General features: G+C 44.9%; 2 protein-coding genes across 3 annotated transcripts in view; both read left to right on the forward strand.

The window, feature by feature from the left end:
* MAJIN (membrane anchored junction protein) overlaps positions 1-14,725 on the forward strand; it is a 38,190-nt gene extending 23,465 nt beyond the window's left edge. For both annotated transcript variants that reach the window (XM_054640165.2, XM_077184328.1), the window contains exons 4-11: positions 1,020-1,095; positions 4,974-5,099; positions 6,415-6,446; positions 7,236-7,345; positions 10,407-10,461; positions 13,253-13,325; positions 13,431-13,575; positions 14,361-14,725. In XM_054640165.2, the coding sequence (XP_054496140.1) occupies positions 1,020-1,095; positions 4,974-5,099; positions 6,415-6,446; positions 7,236-7,345; positions 10,407-10,461; positions 13,253-13,325; positions 13,431-13,575; positions 14,361-14,406 (663 nt within the window). In that variant the 3' untranslated portion in view covers positions 14,407-14,725. The remainder of the gene's footprint in view (positions 1-1,019; positions 1,096-4,973; positions 5,100-6,414; positions 6,447-7,235; positions 7,346-10,406; positions 10,462-13,252; positions 13,326-13,430; positions 13,576-14,360) is intronic.
* A 1,777-nt stretch (positions 14,726-16,502) lies between these two features.
* On the forward strand, positions 16,503-20,759 carry LOC129125076 (T-cell surface glycoprotein CD1b-3-like). The gene is made up of 6 exons (XM_077184329.1): positions 16,503-18,399; positions 18,716-18,973; positions 19,133-19,414; positions 19,504-19,788; positions 19,895-19,991; positions 20,160-20,759. The coding sequence occupies exons 1-6, from the start codon at positions 18,321-18,323 to the stop codon at positions 20,218-20,220; spliced, it is 1,062 nt and encodes a 353-aa protein (XP_077040444.1). The 5' UTR covers positions 16,503-18,320; the 3' UTR covers positions 20,221-20,759.
* The last annotated feature ends 257 nt before the right edge of the window (positions 20,760-21,016 follow it).

Genomic DNA, 21,016 nt, shown 5'->3' on the forward strand with positions numbered 1-21,016 from the left:
ACTGTTAAAATTGGACAAAGGGAAACTCCTCTTTCTTGAGCTAGTCACACCCAATTCCTGTCTGATTCCTCTTCAGAGTCATTCTTACAGGAGCTCTTTCCCTGCAAGATTTCAGTCTCAACCGAAACTTTCTCAAAGTCGAAACTTTCAAGTTGTCAGACTTGATTTAGCTGTTAATCCCTCTTGGTTTTTCAGGAGCTGTGGCAGTACTGGTGACCTGGCTCGATGGAGGCTAATCTAATGCTAAATTGCATGTGCTTTCCTTGCAACTTTTGAACCAGTGGGTGTTCTTTTAATGATGCCATTGCTTTGTGTCCAAGCACAAACTGATGGTCACAATGGATGAGTTGTGTTGTTGTCATCTTCTTCCTGAGACGGAAGAAGGCCCCTGCCATTACTAAGAAATTGAAACAAATATACTGCCTGCTTAAAAATGCTTCTTCCTATTACCTAATTTCTAAAAAACTTCAAAGTACAGTAATAGCATTGAAGATGCTATTACTGAAGAAAATGTGCTTATTTTAATTGATATGAAGAACTACAACTTTTTTTCACTTTTGAAAATGTTGAAAGGTATTACTAGAAAACGTTTTGTGTTTGTAGAGGAGTTTGTTGGGGCTTAACTGCATTTGCCTTATAACTGATTTGGGTCAATATTCAGAGAAAGAGGGGTAGGTAAATGCTGTGTGTGTTTTGCTGGAAAAATTAAATGACACTCCTTAAATTTAAAAGCACGCCCCCATTTTCCATAGTACTTCTTCTATGTTAATTCAAGATTAAGGTACTCATTCACCTAAATGTCTATGAGTCTGTCAGTGCAGTGCTCTCTAAAATGGCGAGAGGGAGTGGGGAGAAGAAGGGGAGGAGGAAAGGCAGAATATATAGAATCTGGTCTTCCATGATTCATGCAAACTGTAAAGTAATGTTAATTTTTCCCCAAGTCTTGAAAGTATACTTGACAGTGGAATTGTCACTATGTTTTTAATATTTTTCCTTTGTTTATTTTTTGGCCTCTCCAGGAAGTGATTAGAGTAATCCTTGGAAATCTTGATGATTTACATCCATTTTCTACAGACCACTTCACCGTCTTTCCATGTATCCTTTCTTTCCTACTCATAAAAGAAAAGATTCAATGACTTGTATCTTTTGGGCATTGCATAAGTCAACATTTATGTGTAGGAGTGTGTAGTTCTTTAGCTGGAGTAGTACTACTTCAATCTTTGCAGTTTGACATTGGCTGAAGGTATTGTGAACACCTCAGGTGTTGTGAACACTTCAGGTGTTGCCTTCACCAGAGAACTGATGTGACGAGAGTGTTTTGCAGTGTTTTCATCCAAACAGCCTTGTGTTCCAAATTAGCTTTAGCCAGAGCAAACAAAGGTAAACATAAAGTGCCAGGAAGCCCATCTCATGTGCTCAGAAGCACAGCCGGTGCATTGTTCCCAAAGGTTTGTGGAACGTAAAACACTCCTTACAGGCCCAGCAATGCTGGCTCATGAGCAGGGAAACTCACATGTTTGTCCTTGTTAGGTCCCTCAAGGTTAAACCACCATGAGCTTTTGGGAATGGAAGATGGGAGCAAGTGTGAGTCTGCACTCATGTCTCCACAGAGATGGCTGAGAGAAGCAAAAAGTACCTCACAGAGTGAGCTTTACAAGAAGCAGTAGTTGAGCTAAGATAATTGGAAGAACAGAAAAGCTTTTAAACACACAAAGCCTGCAGGATTGTCATCCAGTTATCCTGGTTCCCTCTTCAGTCCTTGAAGCCTAGAAACAATTGTGAAGCAAATGTATCGGCACAGTATTCACTTTACTGCACTCATGCCTCTCACTCCTGTGGGACCAGTCAGCAGATCTTTTCTGTCTTCCCTAAAGTTTGCAGAGGCATTGAGCTGCTGTCAGTCTGGCCTGCTGTCCACAGACAGTGCTGTAAAAGCTGTGTGCAGTTGCACAGCATAGTCATATAGAAGCACAGGTTTTGAGGAGTATAGTTTCCCAGGATTTCACTTTTGATACAGAAGTGCTGAGGCATTTGAGATTGGATTATTCTAGCTAGTGGCTGTACTACAGGCTCCTCCTCTTTCTAGGTGTTCTATTATCAGAATACATAAGTGGCCTTCATTTTTTTTCTTCTGGCTTGTGCAACTGGACAGAATTTAGTCGTTGCTGCTACATATTCTGCAGATTTTTAATTTAAAGTGACAATAACTTGATAAGAGAGATGGTAACTGTTAATATTTCTCTTGTAGTTGCTGTTGTGTATTGGGTTGAGAAGTTAATATCCCGAGACTTCTGTTGAAAAGTAATTCAGTTAAATGTTAGCGTTTTCCAGTCCTAAAGGCGTGTCCATTTTTGGATGAGATCTGGCATCACTTCCTGTGATTCTGAGTGCCCTGGAGTAATGAAAACCTCTGAGGCATTCCCCTCCTGCCTCCTAATAGCAGGCATAATGGAATGAGAAATCCTTTTTCTCTGTCTGAAGCAGGTACATACTATAGCAACTTACTCATGTTAGAGTCAAGAAGATAAGGTAGCCAAGAGCATCATTATACAGAAGACACCCAATCCAACCAACTTTATTAGTTTGCTCTAAAGCTCAACCAGTTCTGTCTGTGTATTGAAGAGTTACAAACTTGTATTTCTAGAACTTGTAAGTCCATCCACATGCTCAGCCAGCACTGGGCCTGGAAGAGAACTGTGAGCTCAGAGGCCTGGCATGAGGGGTTGTCTTACAGTTGGTGCGTTGGGCTCCTCTCTGTAGAGTGACAGTGTCTTTGTTAATCACCAATGATCAGTCCCTCAAGCTAAAAATCAGGCAGTTTCAGTCCTGAAAGGAACTGATTGTATCAATGTTTCATCGTCTTCTGTCCCCAAGACGTTAATTTCTGCTAGGAGATGAGGACTAACAGTATTCATTTCACCTGTTTCTCCCTGAGATCTGAGGTGTGTGAGGAGACTTATGTCCAGCATGCTTTGACCTTCCAAGCAGAAGCTCCTGCATGTCAGAACTGCACTCACATGAAGGAATGACTGTTATATCAATTGTCTTTTTTCCCCTATTTTGAACTGTGAAGTAAATTTAATGATGCTGTGTCATGGTTTGGCACTGGCGCAATGCCAGTGCCCCCATGAAAATATATTCTCCCTGGTGTCTGCTGTGAGATGTGACCAGGAATACAGCAAAGCAGGCTCCAACTTAGGAATAAAGAAAAAAAACTTTATTAACCTACAACTATATATAAAAAGAAACACACACAGAACTCAGAATGAAAACCCTCTAAAAACATTCCTCCTCCTGCCACCAAATTTCCAATACATCACAGTAGTACAAAACCTTGGATTCTCAATTCAGTTACCACCTGTCAGGTCCCCAACTCTCAGTCCATCACCACCCTTTAGATAATCAATTCTCGGTTCATCAAGGAGAGAGGAGTGCCTCTTGTACCATAGGCTTCCCCTGGAAACACAGTTGAGACCTCTTGTGTTTCCATGTCACACGTGGCACTGGCTGGAGATCATTTGCCATCATGACATCTTCCTTCCATGCCCAGTGCTCTCACCATTGCGCATGGACCAGAGCTGCTTCTAGGTTTCCCCTTTTAAGGATGCTTTGCCCAATTCCAAAAAAAGCACAGTCTCTCACTTTTGGGACACCTGTCCCCCCCAAATTTCACCCCCTGGGGCCGAGGGGTCTCGAGAACAGAGATCTTTTTCTTCCCTGAAGACCGAGGACACCACCACCCTCCTCACCTGTTGTCTCTGTTCATATAACATCACTGCACTGTCTTGGCTCCAAGCCATTGCCTCCTGCTAAATGCAGTCTCTGTGTCACAGGAAAAATGATTCTGTCCATGGCTATACAAGAAAAGTCCAGCTAAAGGCCACTCCATCATCTCCTCCCACCACCTAGGATTCTTCTCAACTTCTCTTGGACATCTTTCACTTGCACAAACTTGCATCACATTAGCCCATTTTCTCTTATCCCATCTCTATCTCTCTTCTCATTCAACTCCAGGAGGATCAGCCTTTGTAAGGTTTCCATCACCCAAGAAAAGGGTTAAAAATCTCAGGCTCTGCATGTCCAGAACTCCCATGGCTGCCCTGCCGGGCACCTTCTCGCTGCACACCCCCCCCCCCCACTTCTCAGCTGGCCGTGCTATCAAATTTCAAGGTGGCACAGGCACCAGCTGTCTCTCTCTCCCTCTCTCCTGGGGCGAAGGGGGGGGGGGGGCTGCCCGATGCCTCTCAGTGCTCCTCCACCCTTCCATCCTGCAGGGGCCTTCACCTCCCCTCTCTGTCCAAGGCCCGGCCTACCTCACCCGGCCGCATGGCTTCCCCTCCTCAGCCCAGCCCACAGCCAGGCAGGGCAACTCTGACCTCTTTCACTGACCGGAACCCAAGAGAGCTTCCCCCTGGGAGTTCTCTGCTTTTAACCCCCGTGTTCTCAGAGGCATATCCATGTCCTCAGTGCCCACACCAGGTGCCAATATTCAAATCTGAGCACCTATTGGTCTGACCACAGCATCCCGAAAAATTCACTTCCTTTTCAAACCAGGACATGCTGCTTCTATGAATCCAAATACTTTTTAATTTTTAAATAAAATTTTAAAATAATTCCTTTTTAATTAGGAAGACTGTTGAAGGGGTTTTTTTTATTTATAGGTTTGGAAGGGCCTGGCTACGTTTTTTTCAGGAGGGTGTTAGTACTGAAGGCAAGCACAGTTAAGGAGTTAAGGGAACAGAACACTATTAATACAGGTGACTGATGGGGCAGTGTGGATAAATAAAAATGGATAAGTGTTTCCTGTAGTGTGTTACTAGTGCAGTTTCACAAGTTCATAGAACAGGTTGTATTAGCTCCCTTGTGCACATGTACAGTGTGCTGTGACTTCTGAAGCTTTAGAAGACATTTTCAGGACTCATGTTCCTTTAAAATGTTAATGTTGTGTTTTTGAGTCTTACCATTCTTCTCAGATTTGAGTAAATGGGAGCAAGTATCAAAAATGAAATTCAAACATGAGAATGTCCATCTCATGCCTTATCCCTACATTTGTACGTTGTATCTAGAATTGAATTCATTTCAGCGATATATATCTTGTGGTAAGTCACTGTGATTATGTTTGGGTAATTTCTATAAACATCTATGATCTATGTCTTGCTTTTCTCTTTTCCTTTGTCACTATATCTGAATCAGAGAGAGCAAAACTGCATGTGGGATGCTGTACCATGAGTTTGAAATAGTGCTTAAGAGTGTGTTCCTTACTGTCTCATATTGCTTGTCTAAAATTCCCTGAATTCCCCTTTGTCTTCCAACCACTGATGACTCTTTAGCTGGTATTTTTGTGAAGCTATGCCCAGTGGCTCCCAACCTTCCTTTTTTTATGTCAGTCAGTGGGCTGGAGCCAGCACATAAATGTATATGGGACACATGTTTTCCTTCCTTGTGCATGACTACATTTGTTGACATAGAAAATCACACTCTTTGTTGCTATGTTCTTAAAGAAATAATGGAGTTTTATTTAAAAAATAATGATAGTAATCATGTTAATAATATCTTTTATACAATTAGCAAACATTTTCACCTCAAGAGCATCTCAATTTCCAGGTTTTCTATGAATTCTCTGAACAACCTCAAGCAACAGCTAAGGACTCTGTGGGACTCTACATTAAAACTCCCCTGATGTGAAAACTGAGTATTCATATTGTTTCCTGTTGTGATTATCGGGGTCTGGAAAAGCTTACTGTTTTTCTTTAATGACTGCCTAGAAGATAATGGGATCTTTATAAGATGGCCAACTTTCTTAGTCTCGCCTATTTGCATTTCCTATCAAACATACCATGTCTGGATGTAAAGACTTCTAACCATGGAGAGTTCACTCACTTCCCTGCACACCTGCTACAGTATTTAATTGCCTTATCCAGATAGTTGTACAGCATTGCTATTCTAGAATTAGGAACAGTATAAGGCACTGTTACTTTCAGACTTGATGTCTTACATTTCTCTTGGTGGGGATTTTTCTTCAGGGAAATATGTGTGAATCCCATACATCCTACAGCTGGCCAGTATTCTCTAGAGGCTGTGATCCAGATATCCTTGCATCTTCCATCTGGTGCCCAAAGCACAGCGAGATGCTAACTGTTTTTCAGGCCCTTCTCTTCTGAAGATACCTTTGACTTCTTTAAGACAAGCAATTGTCCCATCCCAGTGATATCTGGTGTTCATAGCCAGGAATTCTGGTTCAGAAAGAGCTGTATTTGAACGTTTTCTATTTCAGTGTATCATATGCAGGTCGAGACTGTTTCACAGCAGTTTATCTTGCTCCTGGAAGAGAAATTGCAGTGCAAAAATATACTTTTCAGCTGGTTAAAGAAAGTTGAGTCCAAATATTCACCAAGTTTTATACCTCTGTTGCAGGTAAAGAAGTAAACAAGGGCAGTGGTGAGCTTGTAAGTTGTGCATTTGGTTTTATTTTGTTGTTTAATTTATGTTCTAAGTATTCTTGAGAAACAGAATCTATGCCTTTAGGCAATGCTAGAGTTCTCCTACCACTAGGAGTTAGTCAGGCAGTGTAAAGTGGCACCGAATTCTCACATAGAACCAAGGGGAGAGACGTTCTTCTGACAGTTCAGTTGAGCTTGGAAAGCAGTCCTGTATCAGGACCTAAGAGCCTGCTGCCTTCAGTTCCATGGATTTTCTGCAAGCCTGACTGAGTGAGCTGTCCAGTGTTTCCATCACTGGAAGAATCTGCGAGGTTGATATTTCTGAGTAATTAAGTAGTTCCCTAGGTACTGTGTCATAAACAGCAAAGTTATGCTTATTTGAGAAGTTTCTGTGTAATGAGAGTTCAGGATAGGATTATTTTCAATATAGGTAAGTGTCTGAAGTGAATTAATGAAGAATAATTCAAATCCAAATTCCCCCAAGGAAGTGTCCAAATTCCCCTAAGGAATTTTTTCTGTCTCTGCATTCCTGCTATTTACATTCATTGGCAGTCCTCTGAAAAGGGAGAAAATAGGATGTCCTAGAAAGAAATACTTTATTTAAAACTATTGAGCATAATTCTCTGGCTGACCTCCCAGTGCTTGTTTTAGTCTTGAATCCTTTTTGTTTTGTTTTCAGAGTATAAGCAGGAACAATTTTTGCAAACTATGAATGTACTTCAACTAGGAATTTTGTTCTAAAATAGAAAAGTCAAAATCAATTGTTACCAATACCAAACTTGCAATCCTTTGAAGGTCAGGAAAAGAAATGAAATGTCAGAAAGTACTGCAATGAAAGAAGCAGTGAAGAGGAGAAGAGTGGAAGTCAGAGATGATACCTCATGCCCACAGTCTTGTATGGACAGGTAAGTTGAACTCCAGAAGAGTCTCCCAGGACACATATTAATATTCTTAATGTCTCTTGTACCTTCTTCATGCTTCATTTCTGTGCAATCCTTTGCCCCATTTTCCTTCTTCCTTTTCTTGCATGGTTAACAGAATCTAAGCATCATTGCTCATATTGGGAAAAAAGTGGTCCCGTACTTTCCAAGTTCCCATACTATTGACTAGAACTCTGCCTGTTTAACTCCTCTGTGTTCACATCACCTTTTGAGTCACAGTGAGGTGATAGCTCAGCAGCCAGACAGAGCAGTGCACTGGCTTGCACACTTGAGTCTAGGACAGCAAGGGAAGAACTGGAAGCAGTTTTCTACCTGCCTCCCAGCCTGCTCCATTGAGCCAGCTGATAAATGCTGCCCTCTTGGCTTGAGGCTGATGACAAGATGCCTTGGAACTTGCTCTTTTCCAAGTGCTTTAAAGTCTCATGAAATTGCATGCATTGTGTGAGTATTCTCACACAACTTCACCATATTTCTTCAGTAGCTAAACTTCTCATGGTTATTTCCAAGTAGATCTCTATGTCTGGATTTTACAGAATGGTTGAGGTTGGACAGGTCCTTTGATATCAAGGTTCAGACCCCTTCTGCTCAAGCAAGGTCACCCAAAGCAAGTTCCTTCAGGTCTTGAGTAGACTCTGAGGGTGGAACCACCACAGCTGTGAATAGCCACTTGCAGTGTATGACCACAATTCCAGTCAAAAAGGTTTTTCTTGTGTTCAAATTTAATTTCATATTTTGCAGTCTGTGCCATTTGCCTCTTGTCCTGCCAGAAGACAAGAGGGTTGAGGAGAGTCTGGCTCTCTGTTCTTCATTTCCTCCCATCAGGTGTACATTGGTAAGATCCCATCCAAGCCTTCTCCAGGCTAAACAGCCTCATCTCTTAAAGCTTCTCCACTTGAAAAAAAATTCCCCAATCCCATCATCATGTTTGCATGTGGCCCTTTGCTGTGAGTCCCACTTATGTACTGGGGTTTCCAGTCCATACTGGGGCAGAGGGGCCTCAGCAGCCTTGAGCAGAGGGGAGGGATCACTGCTTGAGGGCAGTGGTTTGGCAGAGCTCTGCCTATTCAGCTCAGGGTGAATCACTCAGCTCAGCTGAATCACTCTTCTGTGTGAGGGTACAGGGCTGGCTCTTGGCAAACCTTCTGCTTACTTCTTGACTACCTCTCAGATATCCAGTGTTACTTACAGGCTGGCAGACTTCTTTCTTCTTAGAGTGTATTTTTTTAAAAGAAGAAAATCTATACCTATGCTGAATCCTCACAAGTTTGTGGCAAACAGTCCTGGATCCATTAGTGCACACCTTTCCCCTCCCATGTACAGACTATATCTACCTTGGTGCCTTATATCCTAACCATTTCCCAAGCGTGTTTCATGTGGAGATATTAACAAAGTCTGAAGCCAGTTCTTTTCCTGCTCATGCAAATGTACTCCTTTAATCCCACCCCCATCCCCCTGGCCTGTTTCTACTCACAGTACAACTGTTGAATATGAGGGAGGAATGAGCCCAGGATTCAGAATTTTATTTCTTTTACCCAAAGACACAAGTTGTAGATTAATAAAATACAAGGTCAAAAAGGACTATTTCATGATCCAGTCTGGCAGTTCTCTCTAGGTCCTGAATCTTGCCACAGCAGTTATGATTAGAACAATCCGTAATTTTTAAGTGTATGCTTGAATTCAAAATCAAATTGGTGAGCACTAGCTTCAAGCCTTCTGTCATTTTTTCCAGTTACACTGTTAGACTGAAGAGCTCATTCAGAGTGAGCATCTTCCCTGCCCCAGGAAGGAGTGTGTCTGCTGCAATGAGACCAGCTCTTTGTCTTCTCTTCTTTCTGGACAATCTCTTGCTCCTAAATTGTCTCGGGGGATTTGGATTTTCTTGGAGTGCTACTGAGTGTTGAGAAATCAGAATCTCCAAGTGGCACTCCCAGTGATTCTGATCACCTCTAGTGAAGCCAGGGTGGTTTTTCTGCACATGCATCCCTTCATACTTCCCCATATGGAGTTTCCTCTGCCATTTTAATGCCCCATGACCAAGTCTTGCAAGATCTTTCTGTGGTTCTTTACAACCTGCCCTTGTAACCTTGTAGGATTCACAAGCTTTCTCAGCTATCTGCTCATCCCCCTTTTCATGTAATGCTTTTTCTCTTTAACTGCTTGTTTGTCATCGTAGAATGTAAGAGCCTAAATGAGAGACGTGGGACTCCAGGGGGCTCTCCAAAATGCAGTTTATTCCATCCAAGACGTTACAGCAGTCCAGGGTAGTGGGTGACAGAGCCTGTGCCTACAGCTGTCAACTCCAGCTGCAGGCAGGCCTGGAGACCCTTTAGTTTTGATTACAATGCATTATATACTTTTCTTTGCTTAGCATCTTAATGCAGTAGAACCAATCTATACCTTAACTATTATCTATAGCCTATCATAACTACTATAATTACCATATTCATGTTACTGTTCTCCAATCACTAAAAGTTAGTACATTACAGTTTAAGCTAGAAGTTGTTTTTCAGTTTTCGTGCAGTGGAAAATTCTGAGACCTTTTTTCTACTTGCAAGACTTGTTTTCTACTTTGCTGACTTGTTTGCCTGCGCTCTTTCTGCTTGGTAAAAACATCTTCATGTTTGAGGTGGGTTTATCCTTTGCTCTAAGTCATAAGAACCCCTTCTGACTAACATACCTTTTGCCTTCTTGGTTATCCAGTAAGACTGGCTCAGCAATTCTTTTCTTCTATATCAAAACTTGCTTCCATCTCTATTCCTTCATCAGACTCTACATTTAAAAATCTTTCTGCCAAGCATACATATCTGTGAGACTTTCTTGTCAAACTTTCATCCTTCCCAACAGTAGAAAAGCAGAATGAGTGCCTATTTTCATTTTTAAGGAAGACTTTGAAACATGAGTACAAATATAGATTAAGGGTATATATCTTGTTGAGTAGAGTCTACTAAAGTCCTGGTTTCTAGTGAAGTACTTGGAGTGGCTGCTTCCTTTTTCGTAAACTCAGTTTTTACTTACTTTTCTTTAGAACTGGAGCTGACTGTGTTCACCACATGAGTAAAGCAGAGCAAGGATTTGAAAAGGTAAGCTACAGAATATTCAGAAAGAAACAACATCACCTATTTAGTCCTGGACCCTTACAGTGGCAAGCATAAAAATGCCTGCAGGTAATTTGTCCCCTTTTTCCCTGCATCACCCTCATCATTTTTGACTCCTCACGAGACTTAGCAAAAGGATGAGTTATATTTTTTTTGAGATTACGCAAACTTTTCTGATTGTCAAGCTACAAGCTCAGGGGTAAGCTCAGCCTCTGAGAGGTGAGCCTGAGGGATGCCCTGCCTTTTCTCCAGGACTCCAGTCCTCTGTCATCTCACATGCCCCTTTATGGAGAACTCCACAAAGGGCCAACAGTGAGTGCTGGCATCTTGTCACTGGCTTTGCTGTGACCATGTGCCACTCCCCACCAGTGTCCCTCTCTCTGCTGATGGCTGTGCAGGCATCACCCTGTTCCTGAAACAGTGCCATGCCTTTTCTCACTATGTCACCAGAAGGCAGATTCATGACAGGATTGTTCCAGAGGGATTGGCTGTTGCTCTGTGTTCTCCAAAGACCTTGTTAGGGGGAGAAGATTCTTTTTCTTCTAGCCCACAGGCTCCAAGCCTGCTCAGATAGAGTTGCTCTTAGTCACACCCTAACACCTGTGTCCTCCTAGATGTTGCACATCCTCCCAAATGCACTTCATATATTTTCTGGATACCCATTCTAAATTTAATTCAAATCCCTACTACACTATCACCTTTCTGGCTTTTTCCCCCTCTCTAGCTTTTTGGAAGAGAGTTTTTTCCAAGGAGGCAAACACATTTCTCTTGGGTTTCTCACAAAAGAAGCCCGAAACATTATTTTAGAACAGGGTTTTTTGACAGGTTTTTTGGATTTGCAGGATAGGAAGAAGACTACCTAATAACTCCTTGGGAGCATTCAGTAAAGAATAACTTACCTAAAAAAAAGCAGATTTATTTGTCTGTAAATTTGTATCCCTTTTTTTCCCCCCCTCCTTATCTTTGCAGTATAAGTGACAGGTCTCTGCACATGCCCTCTCTGGCTTCTTTCCTCAGGTACTCCAAACACTGTTGGTGAGATAAGGATAATTTTCTGAAAGATGCTTTTTTTGTTCTCCACTTTGCTATAATCAGTGTCTCCAGAATTCCTCTGTTGTTTATACAGTTTTCAAGACATTAGAGTCCTTGAATGCTGGAGCTCCAGGTTAGCAGCTTGGACTCTGAGAAACAGTATGACAGTTGGCAGACGTTACTCTAAGTTCTTCTTGTGTTAACTAATGTGGGAGGGCATCTCATAAGCACTTTCCAGGTAAACTGGAACTGTGATAAAAATAACTCAGTAAATACCAACTCAGGTGAAAAGAACCTTCTCTGGAACAGCTGCTTGTGACATCATGACTTGTCCTCGAAATTGCACTAGTTAAGGCGCTGTTAAACTGAGAGGGTTGTCTGGACACAGACTGTTCTGTTGATGAACACTAGATCAGGTGTCACAATTACTGTGTGAAATCATGGGCAGAAGTCCTCTTATTAAGTCCTAACATGCATTTTTAGAAGATGAAAGCCAAATATTTCTGTGACATGCTTTCCATTTGGGTTTTGTTTGGTTTTTTTTCTTTTAATTCAGGATGAGAAGAAAGATTAGGTTTAGGATAAAAACATGTCAGTAGCTCCTGTACTTTGTTGGAGTTTTTCTGGTTGTTCTTCCAAGGCTTTTTCTCAGTTTATCAACAGTGTGTGGCTTTGGTTTCAAATCCACCTGGTATTTCATAATGCTTCTCAAAAAGGGAAGGGTTTCATTAAACAGGAAGGAAATCTGTCTATGTAGTATGTGTGTTATCGACTTAGGGATGTTGGATTTGGAATAAGGAGCAAAGAAGTTCCACAGGTACATGACTGTTCAATAGACTGCATTTTCAGCTGTCATCCAAATGTGTCCCAGGCCTGTGATGGTGACATCTGGTCAGGATGAATGTGGTCAAACCTGCATGTCTTTTCACTTACACAGTGCACCAGCAAGAGTCAAATAAAGAAAGAGACTCAGCCTGTCACTCCAGAGAATTTTCCTAACTTAGTTAATGCTCTCAGACTAAACTGCAAAGATCTCAGGCCATCAGAGGCTTGGAATTTTGTGTTAACCTGAGCTTAGATGTGGCATTTGGGGACATGGTTTAGTGATGGCCTTGGCAGTGCCGGGTTAGCAGCTGGACTCAATCTTAAAAGGCTTTTCAAACCGAAATGGTTCTGAGATTAGTGCAAGGGAAACACCATTAGGACCTGTCATTGTTTTAGGGTTTACTCTCTTTTAGAAGCTTACCTGCTGATTTTGCTGTGTTTCTATATGCTTATTTCGTTTTGTGTCGTACTTTGTGTTGTTGATCACCTTCCTAATGGGTATTCCTGGCCCACCTCTTGCTTCTGGAACTTTTCATTTTTGACCCTTCTGTCCTGGGACTATGTCCTAGAAGGATGAATTTCCAGGGCCCTGCACTGTCCAGGGGCTGTCGTTTCCCACAGCTCTTCTGTTTGTGTTTTTTGAAATCTCTGCCTATTCCATAGCTACTATTAGTTCACTATATGGTATGCTAAAATCTTCTAAATAAATTACAGCTTTATGTTATGTCCTGATGAAAGAGGTGTAAAAAAACCTTGGTGAAGAAAGTCCTCATCATAACAGAAAAAAATCCCCAAATGAAGCCACACAACAAAGACTTGGACCTTGCTTTTTAATACTTTTAGGAAGCAAGCTAACAAAAATCTCTGTACAATATAATTTAGCATTATGTAACAGTTCTTGGGTTCCTTTTCCTTTTAGAATTCCTTCAAAGCAAATGAACTTGAATTCAGCCCAGCATCCCTTACTAAAGACTGTGACCAACTGAGTTTCTGTGAGTAAGGAATTCCGGGTTTCCACTGAGTTTCATTTCCCTGGATACACAGGGAGTGTGTAGAGAGCGAGGTTGTGGTTTTGTTCTTGCTGCTGTTTCTTACAGGGGGGCCTGTGGAATTTGCCCTTGAACAAAAAAGAGCAGTCAGTCAGGCCGAGGGTGCAGTGCAGCTGCTGCAGCAAGTGGACCAAACAGGAAAGAAAGGAAGCATGAAGTCAGAAGGAAGAGGTCTCTCACAGTTCTGGAGAAGGTACTAATCCTACACTGATGAGCAGCGGCAGCCTGGCTCTGTCCAAGGATGTGTTAAAGGCTGATTCTGGCAGTGCCAGGTTGTTCTCCATAATTTTGAAGGACGGAGACATTTTTCTGTGTTTAAACCAAAGTCTCCCAAGGCAAAAAAAAGGGATGTCATTTTATCTCATGCTAATGGGCAGCATTACCACTAAATGTTCCTCTTCTGAGCTGTCTTTGGGAAAAACTCCTGATGAGAGAGGGTGACTGAATCTCCATCACAGCCATTATACAAAGTGGCTTTTCTCAGCTGAGAAGTGCCACCTAAAAGGGTCTTCCTGGATGGATAGTCAGCCCCATGAAGCTGCATGTGACCTTTATTTGGCCATTGAACAAATCTGGACTTTGCCTTCCCAAAGGCACCATTTTAAATGGAAATCAGTGTCACTGTTCAGACACCTGCTGGCTGGCCAAAGGAGTTCTCTCATGCTGCTGAGGCTGGATCCTGTGAGTGCCATCCATCACTGCACAGAACCAGGTGGATATTGGCAGCTGCTGTTTTTTGTTATTTTTTTCAAAAATAAAACTCCTTGTTAATTGTAATGTGTGCCATTCTTTTAATGACTGAGACCAGACCATTAGTGCACAAGTTATTCAATATTTCCTCTGGTTTTTTTCAGTTTCCCTCTGTATTGTTTTGTACTAGCATTGTGTCCTTCTGCACAGAAATCAGCTTTTTTCCCAATATTTTCAGAGAAGTATTTTAAGTCTAATGTGCTCTTCTTGTTGTTACTTTTTCCCCAGCATCATCTTTTCGCCACTACAACATCTTTTTGGTGGAAAAAACTGACCTGGAAGTACTAATTGTTGTGGAAAGGTAGATCTGTAGTATGAATATTGGGTTGCACTGTTTCTTCTGTAAGCATTGTCAACCTTTCTTCAAGCATTGCTTATCTCAGCTATTAAATGCTTTAAATTAAATTCTACTTTGCTAATGTTCTCAAAGTAACATTCTGAAGATGTTGGGTTAGAACAACATGTTGGGGTTTTTTTCACATCTTAGAGGTTTTGGAATAGAGCAAGAAACTTTAAGATTTTGATGCTTAAGTGTCATAAATTGTGAATTTCACATTATGTGGTGTTCTAATAAAACAAGCATCAATTTGGAACTGTGTGTTATTTTAATCAGACTTACCCATGTAGAAGATACTCTTTCCCTCAAAGAAGCAGCAGAGGTTTCTAGTATTAGATGGACATCAGTACTATGCTTCACAGCTTTAAAAAGGTCAAAATTAAACATTTTGCATTAGATATTGCCACTACACTACACTTTGGGTAATTACTTATGCATTCAAAATGTAAAGGGATGAGGTTGGAATTGAAGATTTCGGACGTACCAAGGCCACACTCAGGCAGCTTTCTGTTGCCATGCTTATGCTTTTTAAATTATCTATCATTCTTGAACGACCCCCTGAGCTGGGCTATAGGTGACTCTGCTTGGGCAAGGGCTTGGCCCCAGTGGTCTCCAGAGCTTCCTGCCATCCTTGGCCACAGTGTGATATGAGGAAGTGTTTCCTGAGAGAGCTTCTTTCCCTCGTTAAACCATCTGTGTCTTGACCCATGAGTGTTTTCTCATGCCTTTGTAACTCTCTCTCCTGTCCCCCTGAGGGAGTGGGAGTGGGCAGCAGGATGGGAGGGTCACCTCCCAGCCAGGGCCACCCCCTCCCACCCCTGAAGGGACTGCAGTCTGCAGAGAAGCCAGGTGGGAGCACAGATAAAGCAAGAGCCTACACTGTACACAGAACCTGTACCCTGCACGTGGGTAATGGCATCGAGCGTGACTTGCAGCTGTAATGAGCAGGAGGAGAGAAGTCTGAGGAAAAACTGAGCCTGGGAAAGGGCAGGAAGGAAGATTGGCCCACTTCAAATAAGCATGTGTCCTGGGTAACCCAAGATGTTATTGTAGTCCATATCTATCTGTGCCCAAACTTATTACTGTCTCTTTAAGATCCAGTGCCATGGATGGAAGTTGACATGAAAGGCGCAAAGACCCCTTTTTAAAGTCAGGGGTCTCTCAGGCAGACCCCTCTTGCCTTGTTATCTTTGCTCAAGGCAGAATCTTTGGGGCTTTGCTTTTTCTACCTCCCTTTTGTTCCTCTCTTGCATCTTGGCCTGCCTCAAGGCAAATTCCAGGAGTGCCTGTCAGCAGCACTGTGCCATACTGAACAGTGGCCCTGCTCCAGTCTAAGTTGCCCAGAGCTTGCCAGCAGTACCCAGCCGAGGCAAAAAGGCACCGTCACCCAGCCCAGCTGCTTTGCTTTGCCTGGCTTTGCCTTGCAGTTCTCTGCCCCAGTGTGGCAAAGTCTCTCCATGATTTCTAGCTGTTTGCTAAGTATCACCTGTGGAATGTGCCAGCCGCCTTTGCTGTTGGAGAGATAAGCAGGGAGGAAGGCTGACTGCATTTTCCCTTTGTCTCCCTAAACATGGTTGCCTGTGGCAGATGCCATCTTGAAAGGGGGGAGTACCCCTCTGTTTTGGGTTTGTCTTTGTTTCTGTGGAGTCTGTGGGATTTAACAATTTTGTATCTAGTGATTATTTCCACCAGTAAGGAGAAATGAAATATGAGTAGATATAAGAAGATTGTGTACACTGGACCTCATCTTGGGGTACAGGGGGCTGCATGTTATTTGAGTTTTGTCACATGCACCTGCACAGGACAGAAGGCTGTGAATGGCCTCTCAGCTGCTCAGCAAGAAGTGACCAGCAGTCATCTCAGGGGAAGCCATGGGGACAAGTGATCACCTCACAGGACTGCAGAGACAAAAGCTCCCTTGTCTCTTCCCTCCCTGGCTGCCCCATGGCTGCACTTTGCCATCCTGACAGCCAGTCTCCTCTAGGTCTAGGACTAGTGGGAGGGATGTGGACCTTGTGGTGGCATAGCTGGACATCCCCTGCATCATGCTGCTGGGGAAGTTGGTGTCATTTCTGGGCTTACCAGACCACCACAGCATCTCTAGTTCTCTCTGGGACAGCTCCATGGAAGGGAAGGGGTTTGGTGTCCTTTTGTCCCCATATCTGACTCAGTGTCATGGGGTGCTGGAGCTCATCCTGCAGCATCCCCATATGGGCCTTCCCCATGTCCCTACAGCTGGAGACACCAAAAATGGTGACATGGAGCAGTGACACCTGATCCCAGTTGTGCTTGGAAGGGTCACATACCAACATGGATACCTCTGCTGTGTTTGGTTGTTATCAGGACACCCCACCTCAGACTTCCCCTTGGCTGTGGCTTTAGCTCTGCCTTCACCCTCAACATGGGCACCCCTAGGAAAGGGAGAGAGAAACTGCAGGTGAGGGAGGAGCAGTGGATATGGGATCGTGGGGAGAGGCTGGCTCTGGTCATCCCATTGTCCCTCTAGCACTGGATACTGCTGCCAATTTGGACAGAGCAGGTGCATGGCTACCACCATTTTTGTTCCCATGCACGGGGGGGCTCTTGGGGAGGGGGACTGGATTCCTCACCAAAGCTGGTGGGAAGGAAAGAGGAGTTGCCAGGCTGCAGCTGATCCTCAGACCCTCCCCTGTTGGGGCATTCAGGGCAGACTTCAGGCTCCCCTACACTGTGAGGTGCAGGGAAACAGAGGCAGCTCCCAGATCCCATGGCATTGGATAGAGCTCTGTGGAAATGGGGAAGCTGCATATCCACTGCAACTCCCTGGAATGGGCTTGATGGTGGGGTCCCATCCCAGCTTGAAGATCCTGTCACTGCCACTGCCCCAGGAGTCTGATAACTGTCAGTGGGAAACAGTCCTTTCCAGGCCCTGCAGCCTATCTCTCCCCTTGGTGACCACCACACCACAGCTGCTCCACTCCCTTCACTTCTTGCACCCCAAGAAGAGCTCCTGGAGAACTGCCTCCTCAGCCATCCCTGACCCCACAGCTGTGATCCAGGCTGGAAGTGCTCATTGCCTCAACTCTGGGAAGTCCCTTCCCCAGGATGAGACCAGCAGTGCTGAGGGGTCAAGGGATATTACCATCAACTTTTCTCCTTCACTCTCTTATCCCTCAGAGATTTCCAAGGCCATGGCCCAGCTCTCCTGCAGGTTTGCCACATCACTGGCTTATATACCTGTGGCCCATCAGAGTGGCCTGGGTGTGGGATGGTTAGGAGGTGACAAAGAGGCATGGGACCAGTGCACAGCCTTGGGGCAAAGAGAGCTCAGGCATGAGGCCCTGGGGTCAGAATAAGGCTTGCCTGCCCTGTGAGAAAAACAGCCATGTTGTTGTGAACCCACCTGGCAGTGCAGAGCAGGTGGCAATGTCTGTTCTATGCAGGGCCAGATATGCCAGACATAAGTAAAGGATATTCCTATCAGGGCAATGGATGCAGCACATGGCCAAGAGACACATTGACCTGAAAGGGGGGTAGAACAGAGGACTCAGTTCACCCACATCACCCTGATTGTCAGGGTGCTGCTGCAGCCATGAGGGACTGCTCCTGCATGTAATAGAACAACCTTGCTCACAATCAAATTCTCCCAGCACTCACAGCCATACTCAGGATGCCCCAACTCACTCCAAGTGGGAACCTCAGAGCCCTCCCCTAAACCTCAGTGCCAGCCCCATTGCTGCCAGGGCCATTAGCACCAGCAGAGCTGCCCAGGCAGAGCCAGCCTGAGGAGACATCTGAGGCCACATCTCTCAAGAATATTCTTCCTGCTGCTGCACCGACTGCTGCACACTCTGGGCCTCACTGCTGGAATCATGCAGTCCCCTTGCTGCTGCCTTCTCTCCCTCCTCCTCTACCTCTTCTTCCTCTCTGGGACATGGGCAAACCTGGAGGGTAAGTGGGACCCCTGGCTCATACACATCTACCTCCATGGGACTCCATTGGGGAGAGGCTTCTTGCTTCACACCCACCTTGGGCACTTGCTTCCTCACTCCTCCTTATCCCCTGGCTTCACACCTCTTCCCCAGCAGGGATGCAGCCACCCCAGGTGGGTGCAGAAGATGGGAACTGGGGCTGCAAATGCTGTAAGGGGCTTATGGGGAACCCAGGGATCCCTGCAACTTCAAGGACCCATCCCTCAGTTCCTCCACTTTCCTCAGCCCTCTTCTCCCAGTCCCATCTCCTCCCTGTCAACTCTTGTCTCATGCAGGGACCTTCACTGTCCGGCTGCTCCAGACTACCACCTTCCAAAACACCTCATTTGCGGACATAGAGGGGCTGGGCCTGCTGGAAGACATCGAACTTGGTTCTCTTGATAAACACACATGGTCCATCCGCTTCTGCCAGCCCTGGGTGCGCCCAGCCCTTCCCCGTGCCGACTGGGACACCATTGAAAACCTGCTTAAGATCTATTTGCAGCAGTTCAACCATCTAATCAATGAAGGGGCCATGCAAAAGGACATCCCCTGTGAGTGCTTGGTCTTCACTGCATCCCCTTTCTTGAAAAGCAGCTGGGAGGTGGGGAAGGATCTGATAGAGCTGGTGCTGTATAGGAGACACTGACCATGTCTGGAGGAAGGCAATCCCAGCCCCTCACGCAACCTCTCTCTCCTCTTTGTCCCGACAGACCCCTTTGTTGTTCAGTGCACAGCAGGCTGCATGCTGTACCCCAACAGAACCTCCCTGGCCTTTGTCTATGTGGGTTACAATGGTCAGGATTTCCTCAGCTTCGACACAAAGAATTTCACCTGGACCCTCTCCCAGGACACCGAGTTGTCACGGTATGTCCAGTCCTTTCTCCAGAACTACACCGCCTTGAGTGAGCTGGTGGAAACTCTTTTCAATGATACTTGTGTCAATGACATGGAGGTGTTGCTGCACTATGGGAGGGCAGCTCTGGAGAGACAAGGTGAGACCACCCTGACCCTGCAACAGCCAGCCCAAAGGCCCCCACACTGGGGCCCAGCTGTGCCCCACCCCTTTGCTCTCACTCCCCAGAGCTGCCTGTGGCCACGGTCTTCGCCCACACCCCCAGCCTAGACCAGCTGCTGCTTGTTTGCCATGTCACTGGCTTCTATCCCCGTCCCATCAGCGTGGCCTGGCTGCAGGATGGCCAGGAGGTGCCTCCGGGCCCGGTGCTCAACACCAGCACCATCCTGCCCAACGCTGACCTCACCTACCAGCTCCGCAGCGTCCTGGCTGTGGCTCCCCGTGATGGGCACAGCTATGTCTGCCGTGTGCGCCACCACAGCCTGGGCACCCGCAGCCTTCTCATCCCATGGGGTAGGTGCCACCTGTGGGGGATGAGATGGGGGTCCTGAGCCACCCTGCACCACAAGATGGAGCAAACCCCAGAAAGTTCATGGCAGCTTCTCCTTATGTTTCCCAGGGAACTCAGAAGTGGTGCTGATCACAGGGCTCATGGCCGGGCTGCTTACAGCCATGGCTGTAGCTGCCATGTCGCTGCTTTGGGTGTGGAGACAAAGGTCAGTCCCTGTCTGCCCCATGGAGCGGCAGTGAGAGAGGAAAGAAAGAAATGCCATGGGGATTTCTGCACTGAGTAGCAAAGCTCTTGCTTGTACCCTGGCAGATGCTGTCTGCACTCCCACAAGGTCTCTGCCATGGAGCATCCAGCCATTTCCCTCTTGTTTCAGAAAGCACCAGCAGATGGAGGAATCAGAGTCCAGGAACTCCATCCTGAGCAAAGAAGCTTAGCTCAGAAGAGAGCCAACAGTCCCCATTCCCTCCCATTGCCTACAGAGTAACAAGAACTACCTTTTTCTACTTCACCTAAGTTTTGGGCATTGCCAATTGCAAGACTAACTTGATTCAGAGATGAACAAGAGAAACCTGGTGAGAGAAATCTGAGCTTTTGACTCACCTGAATTTTCTAAACAGATGCAAGGGCACATCTGTGACTTCCTCCCTTGTTACACATGATCGTCTCTTCACTTGTGGCACTGGCCAGTCCACCCACTGATGCTGTAGGGCACCTCAGCATCCAATGGCAAATTCTCCTGGTTCTGCTTCAGTAACACTTTTGTCAGAAGGTGGAAAGCTGTCCCCTTCTACTGTCACTTTCTGGTACTTTTTTTCCTAAAAATTGCCTTTATTAGCCATATTCCAGAAATATTTGTGCTAAGACTGAACTGTTCCACACAGACTAACAGAACCTGGTCAGAAATGGCTTTACAAAGTGCTAAGTAATACTGAAACTCTGATGTAATGTGTGGGAGCTGCATATGTGTATGAAACAAAAATAAACCATTCATATTTTCACTAAGATAATATGCCTTTCCTTAGCAGTTGAATGGGCTTGGAGAGTTTTTGATCAGCCATGTATGCAAGCTGAAACACCACTGAATTATTGGCACTAAATTGCAGGAAGCACCAAGGCATGGGGGAAAAACAGTACATGTGTGCCTGTGCGTATATGAACATGTTCTCAGATATTGCATGGAAATAAACAACTGTGCACATGAGGGTAAAGTATCCCCAAGGCTCCCAATAA

The sequence above is a fragment of the Agelaius phoeniceus genome, chromosome 11, assembly GCF_051311805.1.
Source record: "Agelaius phoeniceus isolate bAgePho1 chromosome 11, bAgePho1.hap1, whole genome shotgun sequence".
Lineage (NCBI taxonomy): Eukaryota > Metazoa > Chordata > Aves > Passeriformes > Icteridae > Agelaius > Agelaius phoeniceus.